At 37.8% G+C, this 22774-nt stretch overlaps 1 protein-coding gene across 1 annotated transcript; it reads right to left on the bottom strand.

Moving 5' to 3' along the window:
- Window positions 1-6663: 6663 nt before the first annotated feature.
- On the bottom strand, window positions 6664-21821 carry LOC139713724 (calmodulin-lysine N-methyltransferase-like). Its single transcript, XM_071625429.1, has 12 exons — window positions 21783-21821; window positions 19287-19447; window positions 18553-18734; window positions 17657-17718; window positions 16892-16952; window positions 15593-15647; window positions 14142-14205; window positions 12061-12121; window positions 11490-11564; window positions 9680-9743; window positions 8043-8171; window positions 6664-6786 (listed from the first exon to the last, which is right to left on the bottom strand). The coding sequence occupies exons 2-12, from the start codon at window positions 19401-19403 to the stop codon at window positions 6682-6684; spliced, it is 975 nt and encodes a 324-aa protein (XP_071481530.1). The 5' UTR covers window positions 19404-19447; window positions 21783-21821; the 3' UTR covers window positions 6664-6681.
- Between the last annotated feature and the right edge of the window lie 953 nt (window positions 21822-22774).

The raw sequence follows: 22774 nt of genomic DNA, 5'->3' as shown, positions 1-22774 counted from the left end.
GTATAAGTGACTTTGATAGATTTGAATGAATTTGAATAGTTAAACGCTACGAAGAATGGGATATGATTAGAAAGTGATTAGGACTGTGTTTTGTGTAGTTCGATGTGTTGATAAATATGCACATTTACATTTTCATGTATATTTTGATCTTGTTTTCAGAAGATTTATATGTCATGATTTTTGTGTCTTTTTGTTTTCTTTTCTGTTTGTAATGTTGTGAGTTTGTCAAACTGTGAAATATTTCTATGTGGGAAATTTGCCCCAAAATGTACAACCAACATAAAGAAATCATAGTTAAGCATCAGTGTTTCAACAAGATACAGTATGTAATAATCTCTGTAGTTTGTGGGGTTTTATTTTCCATCTGGACGGACATGCAAATAATTTTAAGTCGGGGTTTTCTCTGATCTGATTTTCCATCACAGTGCATCAAAGCTGTCAGCAAATTATTGGCTGTTCAGTTGGTGTAATTACAAATTCATTTGAAAACTGTTATTTCAGAAGACCTTTGAAACATCTCATACACAGCCTGCATAATACTTCACAATCAATCATAGATTGGAGATGGGGGAAAATATCTGTCCTTTCCAAATGCACGGCCACCCCCACACCAGCGATCCCTGTCAATATCAAATACAGCAAGCGAGGGCAGGCTTGAAAGGAGAAAGGGTTCATAATAAGAGAGAGACATGTTCTACTGTGAGAGGAACAGAATGAGATTAACATCACCACCTGCAACATGCATGATGTCGGGTCGGCCTCAAATTGGTATTTGATATTAGTATCCAATACATGTAGAGAACATTCTAAAGTGCAAACGCATGCACGATTTCCTTGTATGTGCATACTCAGTGAAGAGTTCCTGTTCTGTCCACATGTAGAAACCAAGATGGTGGGGGATAACATTCTGTTACATTACAGTAAACTCATACTTGCATCATGAAAAACACAGGGTAGCTTCACCCCAGCTGCAAATTGGAAGACCCACTTTTTTGTTGTCATACTTTTGACAAGTTGAAGTTGTGCGGTGTATTATGCAAGTATGTTTCATAGGCAAAACCTTTCTGACTGTTAAATCATTTCCATTTTGTTGTTGATCGACCAGTTGCTGTCTGGAGACGGTCGCTCAGATATATATATACTGTGGTGGACTGTTTTCTCATGCTCTGGGAGAGACTGAACATTTCAACGTTTCCTCTTTCTTTATATTATTTATATCTTAAATGAAACAAAGTTACGTTTTCTCTTGTTCAATTAAATACTTCCTAATTTGGAAAAAAAAAGATGTGAGTATGTGTCTACTTTACTGAGTTGTCTTTGTCTTCAACTGTTGTGAGTAAAAGCACTTTAACATACTCTTAACCTGTTGAGGACGAGTCCCAAGTATACTCGGACAGGTGTCTGTGGGAAATGCATGTTGTAACAAAATCAGTCCGTCCTCAACGGGTTAAAGAACACAACGCAATGACTCTATACTAAATCGTATTGATTGTCCTTTTGATTGACTGTGTTTGTGTGTTGTATGAAAATCATTCTTGATCTTAACATGTCCCACGTGTTACACTAGGAAAGACCACAGGACAAAGTCATACAATCAATCCACTCAAGAGGTTAGAAAGTTTGTTTTCATCTTTTTATTGACATAGTATATATATCAAAACATTACTGAATAGAAATCCATCAATATGTACATGCAACAGTGGGCTAGAAAGGTAAAATCCTAGAAACGATCGGAATGACTTGACAAATACACTGCATTATGTTTTTTTTTTACTCATTGCACAACAGTGACAGTTACCATGGAAAATTTCAACACAATGGATTGCCAATTGAAAAAATAAACAAGGAAAACCTACAACATAATTTCCTTATGAAACATTTTTTTTTCCCCCTCTGGAAAGGGGGAAGGGGAGAAGGATCTTGTGTAAGATGGCCATACATATCTGTTGGTGTACTATTTTCAAGCTTAAAGCTACTAACGTATGAATTTTTCTTCAGTCTTTTCCCCTCAGACCCCTTGACGTAAGGCATGCTTTGGGGTGACCTTCCTTTGGAGCAAGCAAAACCCAAACCGGGATACAAGAGTTTTTTTTTTTCTGTCATTACCTGGAGGAAAAAAAAAAGTCCATTCTATAAAATGATATCAAATGTTGAATTTAAATGATCTTGTAATTCTTCACAGACTTCTACAACCTCTTTGTATGAGCCTTTGTCTAGGACAACAAATGAAAGAGGGGAGATGATAAATTATGATTTCTTGAAATAAAAGTGACAGTAAAAATGAAGTCACTCGACACTCCCTCATGCCCTCATTTCATACTTAAGTCTGAAACCAATACAAATGACTTGTTGATATTTTACCTGGATGTTTATATGATAGTACACATTTGAATTTCTGTCAAGAATATACCCTGCATATCCATCAAATTGCAAAAGAGAAATTGATCTTTTCTGCTGGTTATTTACACACATGATTAAAACAAGAGTCAAGCCACTTACAGTAACGAATGTAATTATACCATGCCTATAACAACGACCTTTTACCTGCAGGTAGCCATTATACACTCGGTTATGTACTATACTACTATCATACCGCAGTTCTCATACACTGCAAGGCAAGTGAAATCTAACAACTCCAATTCAGATGTACATTTGTTCACATTTGAAAGTGAACATCAGTATATATTATTAAAATGGGTTAGTCAAATACCAGTTAGTGATTGGCTAAACACAGTCACGTAATGGAGGCACAATGGTTATGTTCGCCCATGGGCAGAACATTTTTGTAATGTTCTCCCATGGGAAAACATTTTCACGTAACAAATAACAAACGATACCAAACGATTGAACGATCATATTTTTCAAGCAATCAATAGGATAGATCATGTTCGCCCATAACAGATGGTATTTGACTAACCCATATAATATAACAGATGATGACTTTTGTTGTCGTGAACATGTACCAAACGTTCCACCCTAAGGGTTTGAAATGCTATTTCAGGAGGCTATAAGTCCCTCGACTTCCTCTCGGGACTTATAACCTCCCTCAATAGCATTTCGAACCCTTCGGGTGGAACATTCGGTATGTTCCCTCCCCCGCCAGTCATCATCTATATAATGTCTGTTCTGAGGGAGGCTAAGTCAAAATCCAATCAATGTTTAAGGTGACTGTAGAAATATATGTAGAAAAAAAAATAAAATAAAAGAGTGAAAGTTTCACTAGAACTGGACAGAAAATGGGAGCTTTGTGAAATTCAAAAAATGATCATGTGGTTTCCAGTAAGTGGCATCACTTACTGTAGCACTTACAAATTAGATGAGGTATTTAGGTCTCAACCATACAAGTCTCTCATTCCCTAGTAAACTAATTTTCACTAAATATTCTTTACATGGCATGAATGCACGAGGAAGAAATGACAATGCACTCCCGTTATAGTAAACACGGTTAGAATAAAAATTTTTATCACAACAAAGTAAAAATTGATGTCCTCAAAATTATCATGCATATGTCTTCATGTATTTTACTGTTCGGCCATACTGACATTTTGATATAACAACAGAAAACTGCTGGTCCCAAGGACTTCAATATTGCAGGAGTCATCTGTTTATCCTCTACATTAAAATCTTAGTGAGTTGCAACAACAATCATGACTTTCATGGAGAGGGTTTTGCGGTTCCCACATCATCAATTAAACAAAACAATGAGAGGAAGGTTGGAAGGTGATAGAATCATTACTATCTACTCAGTGGTAGCAATCAGTGTCACCTTTTTGTGAAAACACACAAAACTTTAATCCCAACATCCTATTCTATGTCCAATTTTTATATTTTTGCTACTGCGTCTGCTCTACTTTCTCTTCATACAGTCATCCTGATCATGGATTGGAGTTTCACAGTAGCAAATATGTCCAAACAATACTTCATGATAAAACAATCCCAGTATATGATATTGATATTTTTTTCTCTCTGATATGATTTGTCCAAGCTATTAATACTGAGTGATCTATTTGTCTCAGAGCGCAATACCATCTTAAAACAAAACTTGTTTGATGACAAGTGGCTCTCATTGGCCTACAGAATAAAAGCAAAGTGGAATGTCACATGATAAAAATGTGAAATGGTTTATATCAACCTTTGTTATGCACACAATCTACAAACAAAGCCTGTAAACTTAGGTCTGGTATGACTCTAGAACTCAACAGCGTTTTTTGACATCTCATGGAGTCATTCATTAACTTCATTATCATCATTACTAGTACACCCCCATCAATTACAGACAGATGACAGCGAGGTATCCAGATACTGTCATGTCAATAGATTACTGTATATGCCATATATTTAGCAAGTCTAAATTTTCTTAAAATCGGAACTTCCCAACGATTTCGCGAGTGGTTAAATTCGCGATCATGGAGTCTTGTACCGAACGGAGGAATGTATACGCGTACGTCACATTCATAGCGTGATCAGAGTCAATATTTTCGCGTGTCTTTAATTTCGCGAATAGCACCTGACTCGTGAAATTCGCGAAAATAAAAACCTCACGAAATATTCGGTGCATACAGTACACAATTAGTCAAAGCATTCATACTGCACACCTTTGCATTGCTCTCCTTGTCGGTTTACACGTCTAGACAAGTGATTTTATCTGCAAACCAAAATTTCAAAGAAGAGCATGAACCATTCACCTTCAAACACCATGTTATATCTCATTAAAGTGTTTTGAGGTGTACACCATGCTTTCACTGCACTTACATTTTGCACCTAAACCTAATGCAGCAAGTGCCTTCTAACTCGGCACCCAAGTACAAAATTGTTGCGGATACTGCCTGCTTTAGTATGGAAATATACAACAAACACAGACAGGTGGATGGATAAAGTGACAAATAACACCTCCGGCATTCCTGGTGCATAGGCATCATACCATACACACCCTTCACAATGACCAAGGAGAGAAAAAAAATCAAAAACAAAATAAAAACTGGAGACTTAATTGTGCAGAGAAAATGCTACAGTATGGTTTTTTCGTAACCTGACACAAGCACTGCCAAAATGATGTAGGTTGAATCTGCATATCAAACAATGAAGTGATTTGCATTCAGCCCAGTGCTTACGTCTTTGGACAAGATCTTTTTTACCAACATGTGTCCCTCTCGACCCAGATGTAAAAGGGTACCTGGCAAGTTGCAATGCTAGGATAGTAATAATGGCCGGGCCCTTTGGTAGAGCAGTGTCAACGCTGAAGAGGCTACCAGGGTAAAGAAGACCATATTATTATTATTATCATAAGTAGAGTTGCAAAAATGGAAGGTAGCATGAGGATGAATGAAACTGGCTAGCAATAGCTGGATGATGCTCAACTAAACAAGCTAAAGTAAAGTTAACAAATTGAAACAAGAAGAGATATTGTAGCTCAGTGGATTAGACCATAGACTATCAATAATAACATCCCTGGTTTGATTGCCCTTGACAAGGCATTCTATCCTTATTGCCTACCAACCTTCAGAGAGGGGACCTTAAACGACCAACCCAACTACTGCTTGCTTACATACCTTCACTGTTTCTCTGGTGGTCATGTAGGAGTTGGTCTATAGAAATAGGTCATAATTCAAACTGGTAATGAGAAAAACAATAACAACAAGAGCATTTATGAATGTGAATGATTTAAAAGAATTCCCTGTGAAGCTGACAGTTTAAAAAAGTAATGTCTTATCTACTTTCAATATTCAAAAATAAAAAATGCAAATATATTTGAGGTACATATGACATATCTGCTTGAAATATTCAGGAATGTTTGTCAGCTATTAAAACTGTTGTGTGTAATTGACAACAGGTACCGGTAAGTCATTTCTTAAAGTGATCAAAGCAAGTTCTCTTTATTCCTCTGATAGATAACAACTTTCTAAACAGTTTAAACCCAGCAGGAATGCAAGAATTAAGCACTCATGCATCACTACTTCCTTGTAAGATTCAATAGGGAGCTTTAGATTTTGACGCGCGGACGTTTGAGACGACGAGTGCGCTGGACGTCCTCCTCTCCTCTGCGTCGCGTTGAAAAGTAGCTTTAGATTACGCTGGGACGCAACATATAAAAAATAAAATCGCGCCCCCATATGATCAGTGCATGAAGTAGCTCTCTATGTTGCAAACTGTGCGGACGTAAAAATAGCCCAGTACGCGTAGTGAAAAACTCAGGCGACGCAAACTAAAAATAGATCGACTTGACGCGTGCTTCTGCGCACGCTCAGAGCATGTTTTTTTCCTCTGAACGTCCGCGCTTCTAAAATCTAAAGCTCCCTAATGACATGCCTCAGTCAGCACTTAAAAACCTCATCATGAAGACTCTTTTGTAACAAAATGAATTTTGCTTGGGGGTGGGGGGGGGGGGAGCAGGAGTTACGAGGAGTGGGAGGTAACCACATCCCACCAGTGCAATCACAGATTATCAAACAGAATGGACCAACAATAGAGCTGTGACCTGTTTTACGGTACCTAAATCTGCATTACTCTGACAGAGTACAGAACAACACACATAGACTAAAACAAATACAACCATGCAAACTGCATTGACTACCAGTATAAATGGAGCCAAAATATGATTGACTGCTTAGAGGATGATGCGGCATAATTTCAACATGCATATCAACTCCAGTGCGTCTTATCATTAGCATCTCCACTGAGATGCTACTTGATTTGTGTCCCCGCTGTGAAGTCTGCTCGTCTGGTAAGGATGATCTGTAGTGGGTAGTGGATGTCTTCGTCAAAGATCTCTCTCCCCTGCATTTTGGCCTGTGGAGACATTGGGTAAGGTAAGGGGAGGGAATCATCCTGTTAAAACTTCAAATAGCAAATGGGAAGAACTCTGATTAAAAGGAAACGAAACTGCGCACACAAAACTACTGATTTCTCTTGTTTCTCCTCCCACCAAGAGTTAAATTTTCTCACAATCAAACTGTGAGACTGGTGGCACAGGACTCTTTCTCCAGCATTTATAGACCGATTCGGGTTCGTTGAGGGCAGCAGACATTTCATGGCACTGGGTGCAGCCATAGTGGGTGTCTCAGCCGACCCCCCCTGCTCTCCCCCACCCCGGGCAACATGTTTATCGCGCACATGTAACAAAGGTTCGCGCACTAAGCAAGCATTCGCGCACTCAGTACGAGACGCCTATTGGCTGAAGCAACCATGCATCAGTTTTTCATTCCGCGCGCAGAAGGGGGTATGGGAGAGAGGAGGGGGGGTCGGCTGAGACACCTCGTTAATGGTGCTGCCCATGCCAAAAATACACATAGCGCGTCACAGAATCAGTCTATAGTGACACATACACGTATCCTCCCCAGTCTTTTTCTACAAACCAAAGATAAAGAAGAGTATCGAAATGATGTGAGAACGATGGTCTCCCTTTTCACATATCAGCAAGTACACTTTCATACTTCTCAGACAAGTTCCAAACCACTGTGACATACCCTTAAAGGGACTGTACAGTACTGGTTGAGGTGAGGATTCAGGTTTATAACATTTTTTGGTGAGAAAATGATTCAATGATTTCAATCATTGATTTCAATGATTTCAAGAAGGATTCAATGTTTATTTGATGAAAATTGGCCTTGAAATGGCTGAGATATCCAAAAAAGCGATCCTAATTAAATTGACAGGCCACGGCTTTTATTAGGATCTCGTTGTTTTTCCTGGTTTTTAGATATCTCAGTCATTTCAAAACCGATTTTCATCAAATAAACTTTTGATTCCCCTTAGAATTGTATGCTCTTTAACATTTCATAGAGTGGTTTCTAAATATCTGGCAAAACATTACAAGTTGAATCCTTACCTCAACCTGTACTGTACAGTTCCTTTAACACAAAGAAAATTGCTAAAATTTGTGCCCTACCTACATGTATTATCAAAACATACACACACATACACACACACAAATGAAAACATAGTATATATCACAGGCTAATATGTTAATGTATTGAAATTTCTCACAATACAGTAGGATTTGAGAAACACAATAAGGAAGAAGAATTGAAGACTAGCTACCTTACCTCTTGGTAAACATTCCATACAGCAGAATCATAGTTTTCTTCTAGGATGAGGTGAAATCTCTCCTTTGCTTTTTGGCAGAATTTTTCCAAGGTGTGGCCTCGCCGTGGAGCAAATATTAATGCCTTGCCCTGGACATTTCAAAAAGATAAATAAATGTTAAATAAACATTTACTATACTCTCAAAATGTAATCATTTCCATTTTTTAAGTCTCATCCACGCCTGTACATCAATTCTATTTTTAGATTTAATTTTTTTTTTTTTTTTGGGGGGGGGGGGGCTACAGTTAAGAAGATGAACAGAAAACAGATACATTGTATGTTCCTTCCCATCAAAACCTGTTGAATATGAAAGCAAATTCAAAAACCTTTGACCTCGCCCCACCATGATTATCACTAAATGTTTCCTTATAATTTACAGTGAACACAGTAGAAGGAAAATCCCTTAAGGATCAAAATACAAAACCAGTGAATATGATTTCACCCACAGGAAATATCATTAGTCACAATACATTACTGTATGAGTGGTTATTTTCGCGAGGGTTTATTTTTCACGAATTTCGTGAATCACAGTTGGATCGCGAATTTAACAACACTCGAAAATGTCACCATACACTACATTAACAATACATGCAAGATAGCGTTGGTGTCAATTCGTGAAATCAACATCTCGCGAAAATGTCTGTCACCTTCCAATTCGCGAAAATAACAGCTTATACAGTATCCTAATCTTGAACTCTTTCATCCTTCTTATCTAATGCACAAGTATCCCGGGAACTTACTCTCCTCAATGTCAAAAGACGGAAAACACACACACACACACACACACACACACATACAAATCTTCACAATGCGAAAGAACATGTTTAATCTTTGCTAATTATCTAAACATATTCAGTACACGAGAGTCATTCTCTCTTCCTATCACAACAATTCTTCTTTGATCACTTCAGATGCTGTCTAGATTCATTATCATGCTAACTTTTTAATCTCTGGGTTTTCGGATACTCACATGCATGATATTCACCTGCACACACACAGGCAGACAGACAGACAGACACATACACACACACACACACACACACACACACACACACACACACACACACACACACACACACACACAAGTTTTGCCTTTCAGATAGTCTTTCAACAAATACAATGAGACCAATTTTGCTTTGTGTTAGTATCACTGAAACTATTCTATGACTGTCCCAGGGCAAAGACATGACAGGGTACTTTTTTTGTATAACCACATTATTACCATATTTAGCCATTATGGCACAATATGATGTCATCACAAATGAGATACATTACAATTTGCTCACACAGAGGACTTACTGTTCTTATACACCAATTAGAAAAAAAAATACAAGAATTTCCTTTGGAAGCCTCCTACACTTCAGAGCACTAAAAGGAAGAGATATGCATCATTTTATGGAACAGGCATTCAATATTTTCTTACACATTGGCAGCTTAGAAAGAAAAGAACAGCTACAACATCTTTAAACTGATTGGCAAAGTTTGCAAAGTTCTGAAAGCAAGTGAAACTAATGAAACATGATATACAAGAATAGATATAAATCAGCCTATTCATTGCAATTTACTGAATTAGACCGTGGAATGCTATGATACTCACATCTCTTGCCAACAGACTGTTGATGGTGTCTACCAAATCAGTCCTGTACTGATCAAAGAACAAACTGAAACGAAAATACAGGTTGATTTTAAAACTGTGGTTCATCAAACGTTTGTCAAAATGTGTGATACTGATATTCTTCATGTCAATTTCTGTTTCATTAACTACTGAAAAAGAATGTAAACATTCAGCATATTTGTACACAACAGAATCAATGCATACAACTCATGGAATTTAATCAATAACACAACGCATGTAACAGATGGTGACTTCTGCTGTTGCAAATATACAAAATGCTGAAACCTCAGGGCTTATAAAGCTATTTCACAGAGTTCCTCAACAGTATTTCCTATATTTGGCTAGATCATTCCATGCATTCCATCCCATAATAGTAAGATCAGATTTACAGGTTTCACTCTAATTTTTACATTACTGCACATTCTTCAGTATGGCATTGAAATGTGAAATACCATGACAAGCTCTGTCTTTACATTGATTTTACAATGAAATCTGAGTCATTCTAACTAGCCATGCATCTATTTTCCCAAAATGATGCCAATGAAAGTACCATAGTTGCATAGCAAAGTTGATGGCATCAAAGTGAATTGATGCATGTTTTAACTGATATATACTGGATATAAATGACCAACAACATCCTCTTTTGAAAAGAGTTTGCAGATGACATGTGGAGTGGCCACCCCATTAAATCATCAAAAAATTAGTTGTGACAGTGCAGGGCACACATGCATTTGGAAAAAACAAAAACAAAAACAAAACAAAAAGTACACGCATGATTGTTTTTGTGTTTGAAGAATGCAGAAGATAAGATAAACAAACACACAAATGAGTTTGGAAAAAACTCTACGAAAACTTGACAAAGTTCATTCTTTTCTTCAGACAGGCAGAGTTGTGAAAGGGGCAAACCCTCCTGAGATTACTGCTCTTGGCATCAGGTCCTATCTGTCTGTCAGTCAGTCTTCCCTAGGAATCAACAATCCAGGCATACTGACCCGCATTGACAGGGCCAAGTAAATTTTGCCAGCCTAAAGACAAACACATCTTATGACAGCTTGCTATGTATCTAACTCCCCAATGTCATCTCACATATTCTAGGATTCTATGTGACATTTGTGGGTAGAAGGGAAAAGACTTCTGGACTTTTCATGAGAATGATCTGAGGTAAAGATTCAGAGGCATATGCCTCCTCATAAACTATACGAGCACTAGAAAAAATGTGCTCGAATGAATACATAGAATATAAAGAACATACATAGAATATACATGTAAAAGTGATTGTGAACACATATATAATATCTCAGAATAGATATGGCACTAAATAGACAAATGCAAAATGAGGATCAGGTAAAATTGACAGATTATATAGAGAGCAAATTACAGGGAGAGAGACAGACAGACACACAGATAGACAGACACACAGATAGACAGACAGTTGGACAGACAACCAGAAATACCACAACAAATGCAGAGACATGGCAGACGGAAACTTAGAATCAAGAATGTCACATGAAGTAAAGCAAGTTTCTCTTGCAGGGATAAACCCTAAAAATGTTGTTGCAAGATTGAAGCAACTATAGCAGATATGTGTTGAAACATAATTCTCAGAGAGACACACAGACAGACAGGCAGACAGACAGAGACTAAGAGAGCAGGGAAGAGAGGGAGAGAGAGAGAGATACAGCAGTCTACCTTAAATACACACATAACAAGGAAAGAACAAAATGAAGCAAGAGGCAACCGAGAAGCAGCAAACATCCAGGCATGCATACTTGGCATTCCTGGCATTCCTTACCAGTCAGCACACAGAATGACATCCACACACTCCCTCAGGTCGGCATAGCTACTGGGTTCATTCCACCTCAGTTCCCTTGGGACGAAATGAGAGATGGCTCCAAATCAACTGTCATGGAGGTGATTACTTACTGCAATACTCACACCAAGTTGACACAGGATGAAATATCTACTGCACACTAAACTCTACATTTTTGCATCTAATAACCTGTTACAGTGTCATATGATCAATAGGTGTTGCCAAGGCTTGTTACAATGACTGTTTTATTGTGGCTGTGAAAACAACACTCTGACGAAATATTACACACACAAAGAATGCACACTGATTTTGAGAAGTGAAATGTGTTTACCAGATACTACACCTCGGAACATCACTTTGTGTATATATGGGATCTTGAGGTTAAATTTTTTTTTTAAAGTATCAACTGCGCATGCTATTTATAATGAGTTTTATCACAACTGAGGAAGGGCAAGCAAGAATCAAGTTTATAAAAGAAGAGTGAATATTGTATTACCCACTGATTTAATAGGAAACATTCAAATCTTTAAATCATATCCAAATTCAATCTTACCTTGTCTCTACTTGGGTCTGTCCAAATTTGTCTTGGTTTCTTTCAGAAATGACTTGAATGTCTTTTATTTCGTAAGGTTACTGAAAATAAATCTGAAGAGTCGAGTGTTCCTCATCCACCTGAACCCCATGTATTCGTGACCAGATCTGTGTATCTACACCTTGCACCACTACCTACACCACTGAAACTTGAAATAATCCAATTTTTTTCCCCCATAATTATACAAAATTTTTCAAGAAAAAGAAAATATGCATATGAGTGAAGAAGAGGTTGCTATTAGAGCAACAAAGAAGAGATTGAACCAAACCTGAACCAATATCAAACCAAAGTTACAGGAAATAACAAGGTTTTAGGATGTTTGAGCAACTGCAGCGCAACAGACAGGGCAACAGGACTAAAGTTAGGTGTGGTGTATAGAGGAGGGTTGGGAGAGGATGGGAAACCACTAAGAGCTTATACAAATCCCTAAAAAGGATACTGTCAGATGAGAGTTTGGGATAGGACACAAATGATACTGTATATACACCATATATTTCGCGAGTCCAAACTTTCGCGAATAGGGAATTCCCGACGATTTTGCGAGTGGTTAGATTCGCGATCGTGGAGTCCTGTACTGAACGGAGAATTATACAAGCGTACGTCACACTCACATCGGGATCAGAGTCAATATTTTCGCGTGTCTTTAATTTCGCGAATAGCACGTGACTCGCGAAATATTCAGTGTATACAGTAACTTATGCAATTCACTAAAAAGGATACTGTCAGATGAGAATTTGGGACAGGAAACCAATCAGAGTTTATGCAATTTACTTAAAAGGATACTGTCAGATGAGAGTTTGGGATAGGAAACCAATGAGAGTTTACTGTTAGATGAGACTTGAAATACATTTCACTAAAAACTAGAAATGTCGCTACAGCGACTGGTTATACCCCCGTCAAACAACATTTCATAAGCTTTGGTCAAAACAACATTTGATAAGCTTTGGTCAAAAAACTGAGGAAGTAGTTAAATCCGCAAGATCTTTCCTTGATCTTCTGCCATTAATATGCCGTTACCATGGCAACGTACTTTCGGGTACTGTCGAAAAATGCGTCTTGCACATCTACAACCAAAGGCACACGTCTGTACCAAGTTTCATGGAAATTGGGCAAAAACTGAGGAAGTAGTTTGCAACACAAAATTTTCCATCATTTTGGCTCATAATATGTGAGCTGTTACCATGGCAACATACTTTTTGTCATTGTCAAGAAATGTGTCATGCTGACCTATATCCTAAGACAAACATTCAATATGAATTCCATGAGAATTGGAAGAACACTGATGAAGCAGTTTTGCCATGAAGCATTTTGCCCTATATTTTACCAATAACATGCCGTTACCATGGCAACGCACTTTTTGCCACTGCGGAAATATGTGTCTTGCACATTAACATGTTCAGATGAACATCTGTACCTAATTTCATAAAAATTGATCAAAAACTGCGGGAGGAGTTCGCGACGCAAGATTTGTACCCATTTTTGCCCATAATATGCCGTTACCATGGCAACGTACTTTTGGGTACTGTCAAAAAATACGTCTTGCACATCTACAACCCAAGGCACACATCTCTGCCAAGTTTTATGGGAATCGGTTGAAAACTGAGGAAGTAGTTCGCGACGCAAGATTTGTACCCATTTTTGCCCATAATATGCCGTTACCATGGCAACGTACTTTTGGGTACTGTCAAAAAATACGTCTTGCACATCTACAACCCAAGGCACACATCTGTGCCAAGTTTTATGGGAATCGGTTGAAAACTGAGGAAGTAGTTCGCGACGCAAGATTTGCAACGGACCGACCGCCCGACTGACCGCCCGACCGACCGCCCGACCGCCCGACCGACCGCCCGACCGCCCGACCGCCCGCCCGACCGACCGACCGCCCGACCGACCGCCCGACCGACGGTCCGCTGATTCCTATATACCCCCTTCAAACTTCGTTTGGCGGGGGTATAATGATACTGTCAGATGAGAGTTTATACAATTCAATAAAAAGGCTAATTGTCACATGAGAGTTTATACAAATTCACAAAATAGGATACTGTCACATGAGAGCTTGTTTCCATCTGTGAGAATCACTCTATCAGCCTCTGTAGTGGTGGCAACCTGCAGGGAGAGATTCAAGGAGGAAGAGTAGATTATCTTCCTGTATTACCGGCTTTATATGAACATAACCAGACATGAGCAGGAAAATTGCATTCCTGTTCATCAACAATACAAAACAAAATCAGAAATTGAAGAGATGATATCAGAGTTATGTTCGTGAATGAGAAAATGACTAGCGCCTTCAGCAAGTTAGTTAAAAAATAAAATAATTGCAGAACTGCATATGATGACATAGTGAGAAACAAAAATCTTTCATTTCAGGGCAAACTCATGCTTTTGGAAAGTGAACTAGATGATTTGACATGGAAATTGTAGGAGTGCATGACTGGTATGCTATTACAGATTGACTTTCATCATGGAACAGGCCCGTTCCTCGACTTACCCCTGCTCATTAAGTTATGGTACTTCTGCATCATCTATTAAAGCTCCTCCATACACTCACAAAAATTTATAGGATTGATTTGCTAAACAATGAAATGTAATTTATATAACATCTCAATTCGTTATATTTTCAAATCTTAAAGTCTACTGAAAGATGTTTTCATATTTTGACTTTCAGAGTACTTTCCACTAAGTAATTAATGTGGTGAAAAATACCTGACAAGTGCAACATAAAATGTCATGCATGAATGCATTGCACTGAATTAGGAATCTGGGATTACATATGAATGCATATCATTTACATATGTATCCTAATCAAACCTACATGTAGCAAGTGTGACCACTAATGGGCTTGATAGACAGGTGGCCATTACAGACAGGTTGGCAGCCAAATCGATATCATGAAATGACAGACTGTGACAGGCAGGATGGGACTTTGGCAAAGACAATTGCATGAGTGACTGAGAACCACGGTGATGGAATGAACACTATGTATAATTCCTTTCCAAGAGAGAAGTGAGTGGTTTCCCACCTTGAACAGGATACATCGCACACTTACATTACAGGAGGCCATACTTTCACAAGTTGTTGATTCTGTAAATATCGCTCAACTTGCAAAATTTGCAGACATAAAAATACCATGGAATATACCATGTATACATTTTAACTAGAAGTTTTTCTATTTTGGGTAAAATATTATGTGCCAAAAATTTACGGAGATTTAGCTACATGTATTGTATTTTTCTCCTGCAAATCAATTCATACAGGGACAACAATTTGAACTTCACTTCTGCAGACTGCATTTGACCATTGATATTTTAGTAGATGATAAACTCTGAACTATACAAATATGAAAAATCATAAATGATTGAAATGTGTTTTTTTTTTTTTTTCAGCACAAAAATCAAAGAGATCACAGCCGGTGAAATGAAATGGAATAAAAACATAAACAAAAACAAAAACAAAAATCATAAGTGATGATTCTGCTATGAATGACAGAACTCACTGCAATTCCTGCCAAACATGACATGCCTCCGCCAAGCTCACAAACGGTTTTTCCTCTGTGGGAGAAACATTTCAGGAAAATGATGGCTTCGTAAACATGTATGTGTATCAGAATGAGGACAGGCTAGGGGCAAATGAAGACAAAATGGGATTGAATTCTCTTGGGAGAGACAAATAAATATTAATTTTCTTTCCTCTCATCAACTGATGAAATGATGTGTATTTGTTTACCTCATTAGTTGAAAATGTATGCACATTGCTTTACAAAGAAGCGTCATTCGTGTTGCACTCTGTAATATCCTATGCCAATATTCCTTTCTTTTTCTGGCATCAACAAAGCATTCATGATATTGCAAAGTTTTGTTATAAAATCTTAAAATATTTTGCACAATCTGCAACTAACATATGCATTCAAATATCACTGCAATGCATATTCAATAGATCTAGATGACATATTTGGCTATGTGCTGTCTGCACCCTCTTCATTTACTACACGGAAATGGATGAAAATGTGTGATTTCACAGCACTGCATACAAATGATCCCTTAATATGTAAAAAATGGGTTTTCTTGGACCATTCCTGAACTATTGTGAGAGATGAATGTGTCTCCACACAAGCTCTAGCATATTGGCTAACAGAAAGGTAGGGTATTGTCAATCAAATACATAATACAGCTGTTCATGCCATTCATCATGTGAATGAGATTTGGTTTTTAAAACTAAATCTCTGATATCAACCCCCCCCCCCCCCCCAAAAAAAAAAAAAAAAAAAAAAAAGACAAGATGCAAGCAAATAGCTAAAATGGATGAATGTGTATAAAGATCTGCTTTACTCATTAAAAAAAAAAAAAAAAAAAAAAAAAAAAAAAATCTGAAAAAGGGCTCCGAAATTAAATTACAAGGAAATTCTTGTAATAAACTGTTCTGGCTAACTTCATTATTCACATAAATTGCAAGATACACAATTCATTGCACAGGGTTTCATTCTATTTCTCAAGATCCATTTCTGAAAATAATGTGAAAATAGTTTAAAAGTTCACGTGGGAATGATATTTTAGCTCCTTCTCCTCCACCCACCCAGTCAGTGTGGTAAGGGTTTAAATCTTAGACCTGAATATCTAAACACTAAGAAGGGCAAGTAAATGGACAAAACAAAAGAGATTCCAGTATACTTTACATATTTCAATTACATGTAAAGCAATATACATACTTTTCATATTTAACAGTAGAAAACAGTGGAAGACTGAAAATCAAGAACAAAGGTAAGATTCAAGATTCCTTCACGAAGATCAAACATCACCTGAACTGATCCTTTTCCTTCAAGCAGTGGTAAGCTAAGATCTCTTCTGATGGCCACACACCTGCATCAGCAGAGAAATGTTCCCAATCAGTACGGCAGTTCTCACAATGATCAGATTCACGATATCACTCTCGGAATTCCTAAATACACATCCATAAAGCCCATGGCAAAGCCCTAAAGACTTATATTCTCATGACACACAAATAAAATCATGAGCAACAACCTCATGCAGGAATGGATTGTAATGTTTAGAATACAGACATAACATTTAAATTGTGTTGTTCCCTGGCTGTAGGAAAGTCAGTGGCATGGAGGTATCCTTTGCCTTTAAATCTGTCTGTTGCAACAGATTGCATCCTATTATAACCACCTATCTATGACCACTAGCGACCACACATATCAGTATTGTAGCCAAGAAGGCTAAGTACTGTATTTTAAAGGCCAGTTGAATGCTGCATCACATATGACTACTATATCAAAACTTCTGAAACTTCCTTCATGCTCTAAAAGAATTTCTTACTCCGATGTGGCAAAAATAATTTTTTCTTCAAAATGAGTGAATAGCTTTGAAATTATTAGCAACAATGATGAGACCTCAAAAAGAAAGAACATACCAGTAATCCCTATATCAATTCTGACCACACAGTATACTGGAGGCTTTAAAAAAATCACAGCCAATACTTCTTGTGATCAAAAGAGAAGTGCAGAAAGTGCATTAGTGATATTTGAAGTTTTCCTTTTGAATACGTACGACAATTTACTTACACACATTGCCGGTATTGTTGAAGCCAATTAAGTCTTCTGGAGAAAAACGCTTCATGAGATGTCTTTGAAAAGATAAACAGACAATGAGGGGAAGATAGATCTGTAACAATTGATTACACAAACTTGGTATACGGCATTGTGTAAAGCTCATCCAAACAATGCTTAAATAGACCACAAAATCATGTACAAACTGACAACTAAGTCAACTAAATTGCACTAAACCAACAAACAAAAAAGGACCACATGAATGAAACATGACCTCTGGAATATCATCTTCAAATGAAAGACACTATGTTTGCCTATGTGTTAATTCTGTCTATAATGTAATTCTTCTTATAGTCACATTGAAGGAATATACATCCCTTCATATATCAATTTCAATAATTTATTATCAACTTGTGTTGAGGCTAGATAGGAGTGTTATTTTGTCAGTGAACACAAGCATTCTCAAATACGACATTGAAGTTCATGTGACAGCAACCCTTATAAGTTTTTGGCATACAGTTAGTGCACTCCTGTTATATGGAACAGGTTATAACGAAGTTCCGGTTACAACGAAGTAAAATTCAGGTCGTAACATTGTCCGCTATATGTATTTCTATTGTTTATTTGTTCGGTTATAATAAAATTTCAATATAACGAACAAAAACTGCTGATCCCAAGGACTTTGTTACAACAGGAGTCCATTGTATATATACAACAGTATCAAGCTGAGAAGAATTTAGGTAATAATAGCCTAAAACTGCCACTGAAAAAGGGTAAAAATCTGGAGACAAGGCATGAATACTAAAACAAAAGATATTCAAGGAATAAGGAAGCAGCTAGAATAACTTTGATGGAAAACCAGACATTCTCGAGTGTCTCATAAATGGAGCATGCCTTCTTGGTTTCCTTACCTAATCTGCACGCAGAAAGCTTGATGTGATGGACAAGTGTACTCAAACCAGGCATATTCCCTGCCATCATTTGGCATCATTGGTTTGGCAGACAATAACATGTATGTGGTGAATCTTCGTACAGATACATCACTGGTCATAGCAGTGGTTATACCATTGGTGCATTTCCCCTGTCTCAGGGCCTGAAAGATATTTCCAAATCATACATATCGCTGTAATTGCTATAAAGGGAGAACAAACAGGGTCCATATTCTTGAAGAAGTCGAATGTGCCAAAAAAACTGTCATTTTCTATACTAAAGTGAAAAGTTTTCCATAATGGTGTGTCTTTGTACCTATTGACATAATCAGAATGATTTATAATAAATCATTTTTTCTCACCAAAAACTTATGTGCTAACTTTGTCACTACCATGAAAATGTTTACATTTACATAACATGCTGATCTATTGACAAATTGTGGCGAACACAGCTGCTTCACTTAAAAATATTCTCCATACCATGTCAGTGGTCATCACTTGAACTCAAAAGTTTAGTTTTTATGCTACTTCCATTTCACAGTATAAAAATGAGCAGTTCACAGTCTTTGAAGTTGAATATCTTGCACTTATAATTGCTTTCAAATGATTAAAATTTCAATGACGCATTATCAGAAAAAAAAAATCATGTCAACTAGTGTGAAGAACATAATTATCACAGACATAAATCACTAATCAATATCACTAAACAATGATACCTTTCCAAGCAGAAGCCACCGTTGCCTGGCAACATCACTCCCCCTCTGCTTTTTGGGTTGGGCTCTTGTGTTCATCTCCTTCTGGTGAGGACATGATGAATTTGCCTCAATAGACATATTAAGGCTGAGGAACCCTGGCTGCAAATTGTTCACACTGTAACCTAAAGTCAAAATGCAGACGAATGCTACATGCAATTTTTTATGCAGCGCATGTGATGTAGTAAGGCATTAGGACGTCTGACACTGAATTTTATTACTGATACACTCTTGATACAAATTTATTGCATTACACTGGGAAGAGAAGAAGATGGTCTTAACAAAGATTTTCTAACCACAGTTACCCTAACAACATCTGAACAATCTTTTTTGTACCCAGCCTGTTAATGTGCTCTACGCCGAATGTTGTCTGGATGTTGTTGTCACTAACTTTTGTGATATTCTAGCCTAGGCCACCATGGCTAATTACCTCAGCATTGCCATAACAATGTCCCGATATCTCTTTTGTTACTCAGACTTTAGCCAGGTATGATTCAGCTCATACACTCAACACACATGTGTACTAACATAAATACTGTAAAAAGAGAAATGTTTGCGTGCATTATTGCAATATCGCAAATTTTGCGAGAGCCAAGATTCGTAAAATTAAAATGCATGTGGAAGTTCTCGTCTACACTATATATGCACTGAATGCCAGAGGCACTTAGCAAAAATTTCATGCCATAAAAAAATGTTGTAGGCTTCAATTTACCTAAATTTCATACCGTGGAAATATCATGTTTTACAATAAAAATAACAAAAAAAGAGAGCCCGCTGATGATTGCAGATACTGCCGACACTGTTGGTTGAAATGAGTGAAATGTTTGGGGGAAAAGTAAGCATTGATTTTTGTGCCATAAAAAAAAAAGAAGAAATATACAGTAGAATGCCTCATAAAAAGGAAATTATTTCACCAACATTCTGGGTAGGTGCGACCGAGTAAGAGAAAATGAATAGAATAGTAAAGAATGGTTTGTTTTCCCTTGTTTGGTCATTTTATTATTTTCTTTGTTTGGCAATGGTGCGTTCCATTGGCTGTTCTGGGGTTCGTTTGCTTGTACCTGGTAGTGATGCTTTATATTTCGTAAACGACATACAGTCGATATATGAGATTACAGGCTCTAGTTAGGGAGTACAAAAGAACATGGATGCCACAGGTACAACATTTCTTCCGTTAGCTTCACCAGAGACAGAATGGCTTGCCATGTATTGTACATGTAGCAGGAGGTATTGCTGATATCTCAACGAGGCATCATAAAATTTTGAATGGTTAAGATGTCTCCAATGTGTCTTAAGGCTGAATGATGAACTGTCCTAACCATCCACATGGCAAGCTGAGAATGGTAGATTGCACACATTAGCAGGGGCAGATCCAGGAATTCTGTAAAGGGGAGGCGCCTTTACAAAATTAAAGTGGGGGCGCACGTGTCCCCCCTATTTTTTCTTTTTATTTCTTTTTTTTTAAACAAAAAAATAAAGAGGAGGCACCCCTGGTGCACCCCCCTGTGGATCTGCCACTGTATTAGTGAACATTGTCTATACACTTCATGCAGACATGCAGTAGGTATTGGCTGTAATGGTGTACCCGGTGTATTAACCACACCCTGAATTTTGACCCGTTTCAGTGGTAAAAAAAAAAAAAAGTGCGGTTAATACACTATTATTAGCAGTCCAAGCAGAATGATACATTGCAGGAAATACGTGCATAGATTGTGTTTGGAACAAATGTAGTCAAATCTGGGATCCTACAGTGCATGGCACTACTTTGTGAGAAAATGGCGTGGCTAGCGCGATATAATTTACCCGTTTCAGTTGGATCGCACATGAATAGGAAGGTTGTTTTGGAAAACCTATGTGCTAAAGGTTTTCGATATGTGTCTGCTACTTAAGACAGTACCTCTGCTCTCTCCCGCAATTTTATTGCCAAACCCCACCTAAAGCCTAAAGCCTTTAACCATTTAGTAAAGGTGAGGAATTTTGTTCTTTGAAGGTTGTGCCGATGTTGTTGGGTCAAGGTTTTGAAAAGCTCTGTCAAGACGAGGTATGAGAGAACAAAAGCACATCTATCATGCCCAATTTATCAATTGTCACATGCAAAATTGCAAGGATTTGTTTTGTCAATCACATCTAAATTCTATTGGAGGTCTTGTGACAATGTCTCTCTCTAGATATATCAATGTCAACAGTAAATGAGTTGATAAAAAAAAATCACAGAAGTTTCTTGGGGTCTAAAAGTCCATTGGTGGCATTGGCACTGTTGCCATAGACACTAGGTACAGGAATAATTAGGATGCTGAAATTGTGCAATTAATTTTTTGGCTCTCTACTACTGTACTAGCTATCTAGTATGAATATGATCACTCCCTTTAAAGAATATCCAACACACTTGCAACAGGTTGATATAAGATTTAAGATTCTACTTTCTACTTCTACGAATGTCCAATCATGTGCATCACTCACTGTGTTAATTCTATGTCATAAAGGTGACTTCATTCAAAGAGGTGGTCCATGGTCAAGATTCCAAAATGGCACAGCACAGCTAGCTGATGATAGCTGATAGAAGGGTGATGCTGCTATGGGGACCTGCCGGGCCCGCCCGCTTAGTACGGCAGTCACGTCAGTGCCGTGTTACAGCAGGACTGAGAGTGAGAGTGGAAACACAGGTCAGCCAGACACCAACAACTTCTGCAGATTCTTCTTCTCGGGAACAATGACGGTCTACGCAGACTGCATCCGTGTACAAGTGGGTTACTGGAATTCGCCTGCTGATAAGAGAGTTCCACTTGTAAATTACTTGGACAAATACAGCACAATACCTTAAATACCAAATACTGCACCGTATTCTTGGATGATGTGACTGCGTATGCTATCAGCCATACGCAATACGCTAGGCCGCTGTATTCAGCAAGGGCATGCAGCAGCTCAGCAGGCGCCCGCGCGTCGTGAACAGCGACAGGTTGCTCGCTCGAGCGCCCGCTCTGAAGCTGCACAACATCAACGAGACAAATGTTTTGCTACTTTTAAAATCATTATCTGACAAAAATTTCATATTAGATTGCACCATAAATAATATGGACAATATTTTGGACACGAGATGTTTTGCCATTTCATTACTGTTTAGAATTAAAGATACAAGTGGAAAATCTGCACAATTTCCACGGAAAAGAGAAAAGAGCAGACGACAACAACAATGGGGAGTTCCCATGGACCCCAGAAATGTTTGGCGTTGTATATTTGTTTACAAATTATCTATTCAGTAAAAAATCTTGTGAAAAATGAAGAAGTTTAAAAATATTTTAAGAAATCAAAAATATTAAATCAATTGAAAATTCTTTCCAAAATATTCTATTTTGTTCATGTAGCTCAGAAAGAAAACGTGTGTCAGAATCGGCCATAAACGGACACACCGTACATAACCAAACATACAGCACACACACACAGAATAAGAGGAG

This window comes from Diadema antillarum, unplaced genomic scaffold (genome assembly GCF_040938485.1).
Source record: "Diadema antillarum isolate AM-2024a unplaced genomic scaffold, OU_Dant_1.0 seq00002038_RagTag, whole genome shotgun sequence".
NCBI classification, from domain to species: domain Eukaryota; kingdom Metazoa; phylum Echinodermata; class Echinoidea; order Diadematoida; family Diadematidae; genus Diadema; species Diadema antillarum.
Note: the sequence above shows the minus strand (reverse complement) of the source record. Positions and strands in the feature narration are given on the sequence as shown.

Excerpts from the sequence above, each read along its gene's own strand:
- LOC139713724 (XM_071625429.1), bottom strand. The coding sequence starts at position 19,403 with ATGTCTATTGAGGCAAATTCATCATGTCCTCACCAGAAGGAGATGAAC. Across the intron at positions 11,565-12,060 it reads CAGACCCAAGTAGAGACAAG|GGAACTGAGGTGGAATGAAC; the intron begins GTAAGATTGAAT and ends TTTCGTCCCAAG. Across the intron at positions 8,172-9,679 it reads ACAGTCTGTTGGCAAGAGAT|GGCAAGGCATTAATATTTGC; the intron begins GTGAGTATCATA and ends TGAAATGTCCAG.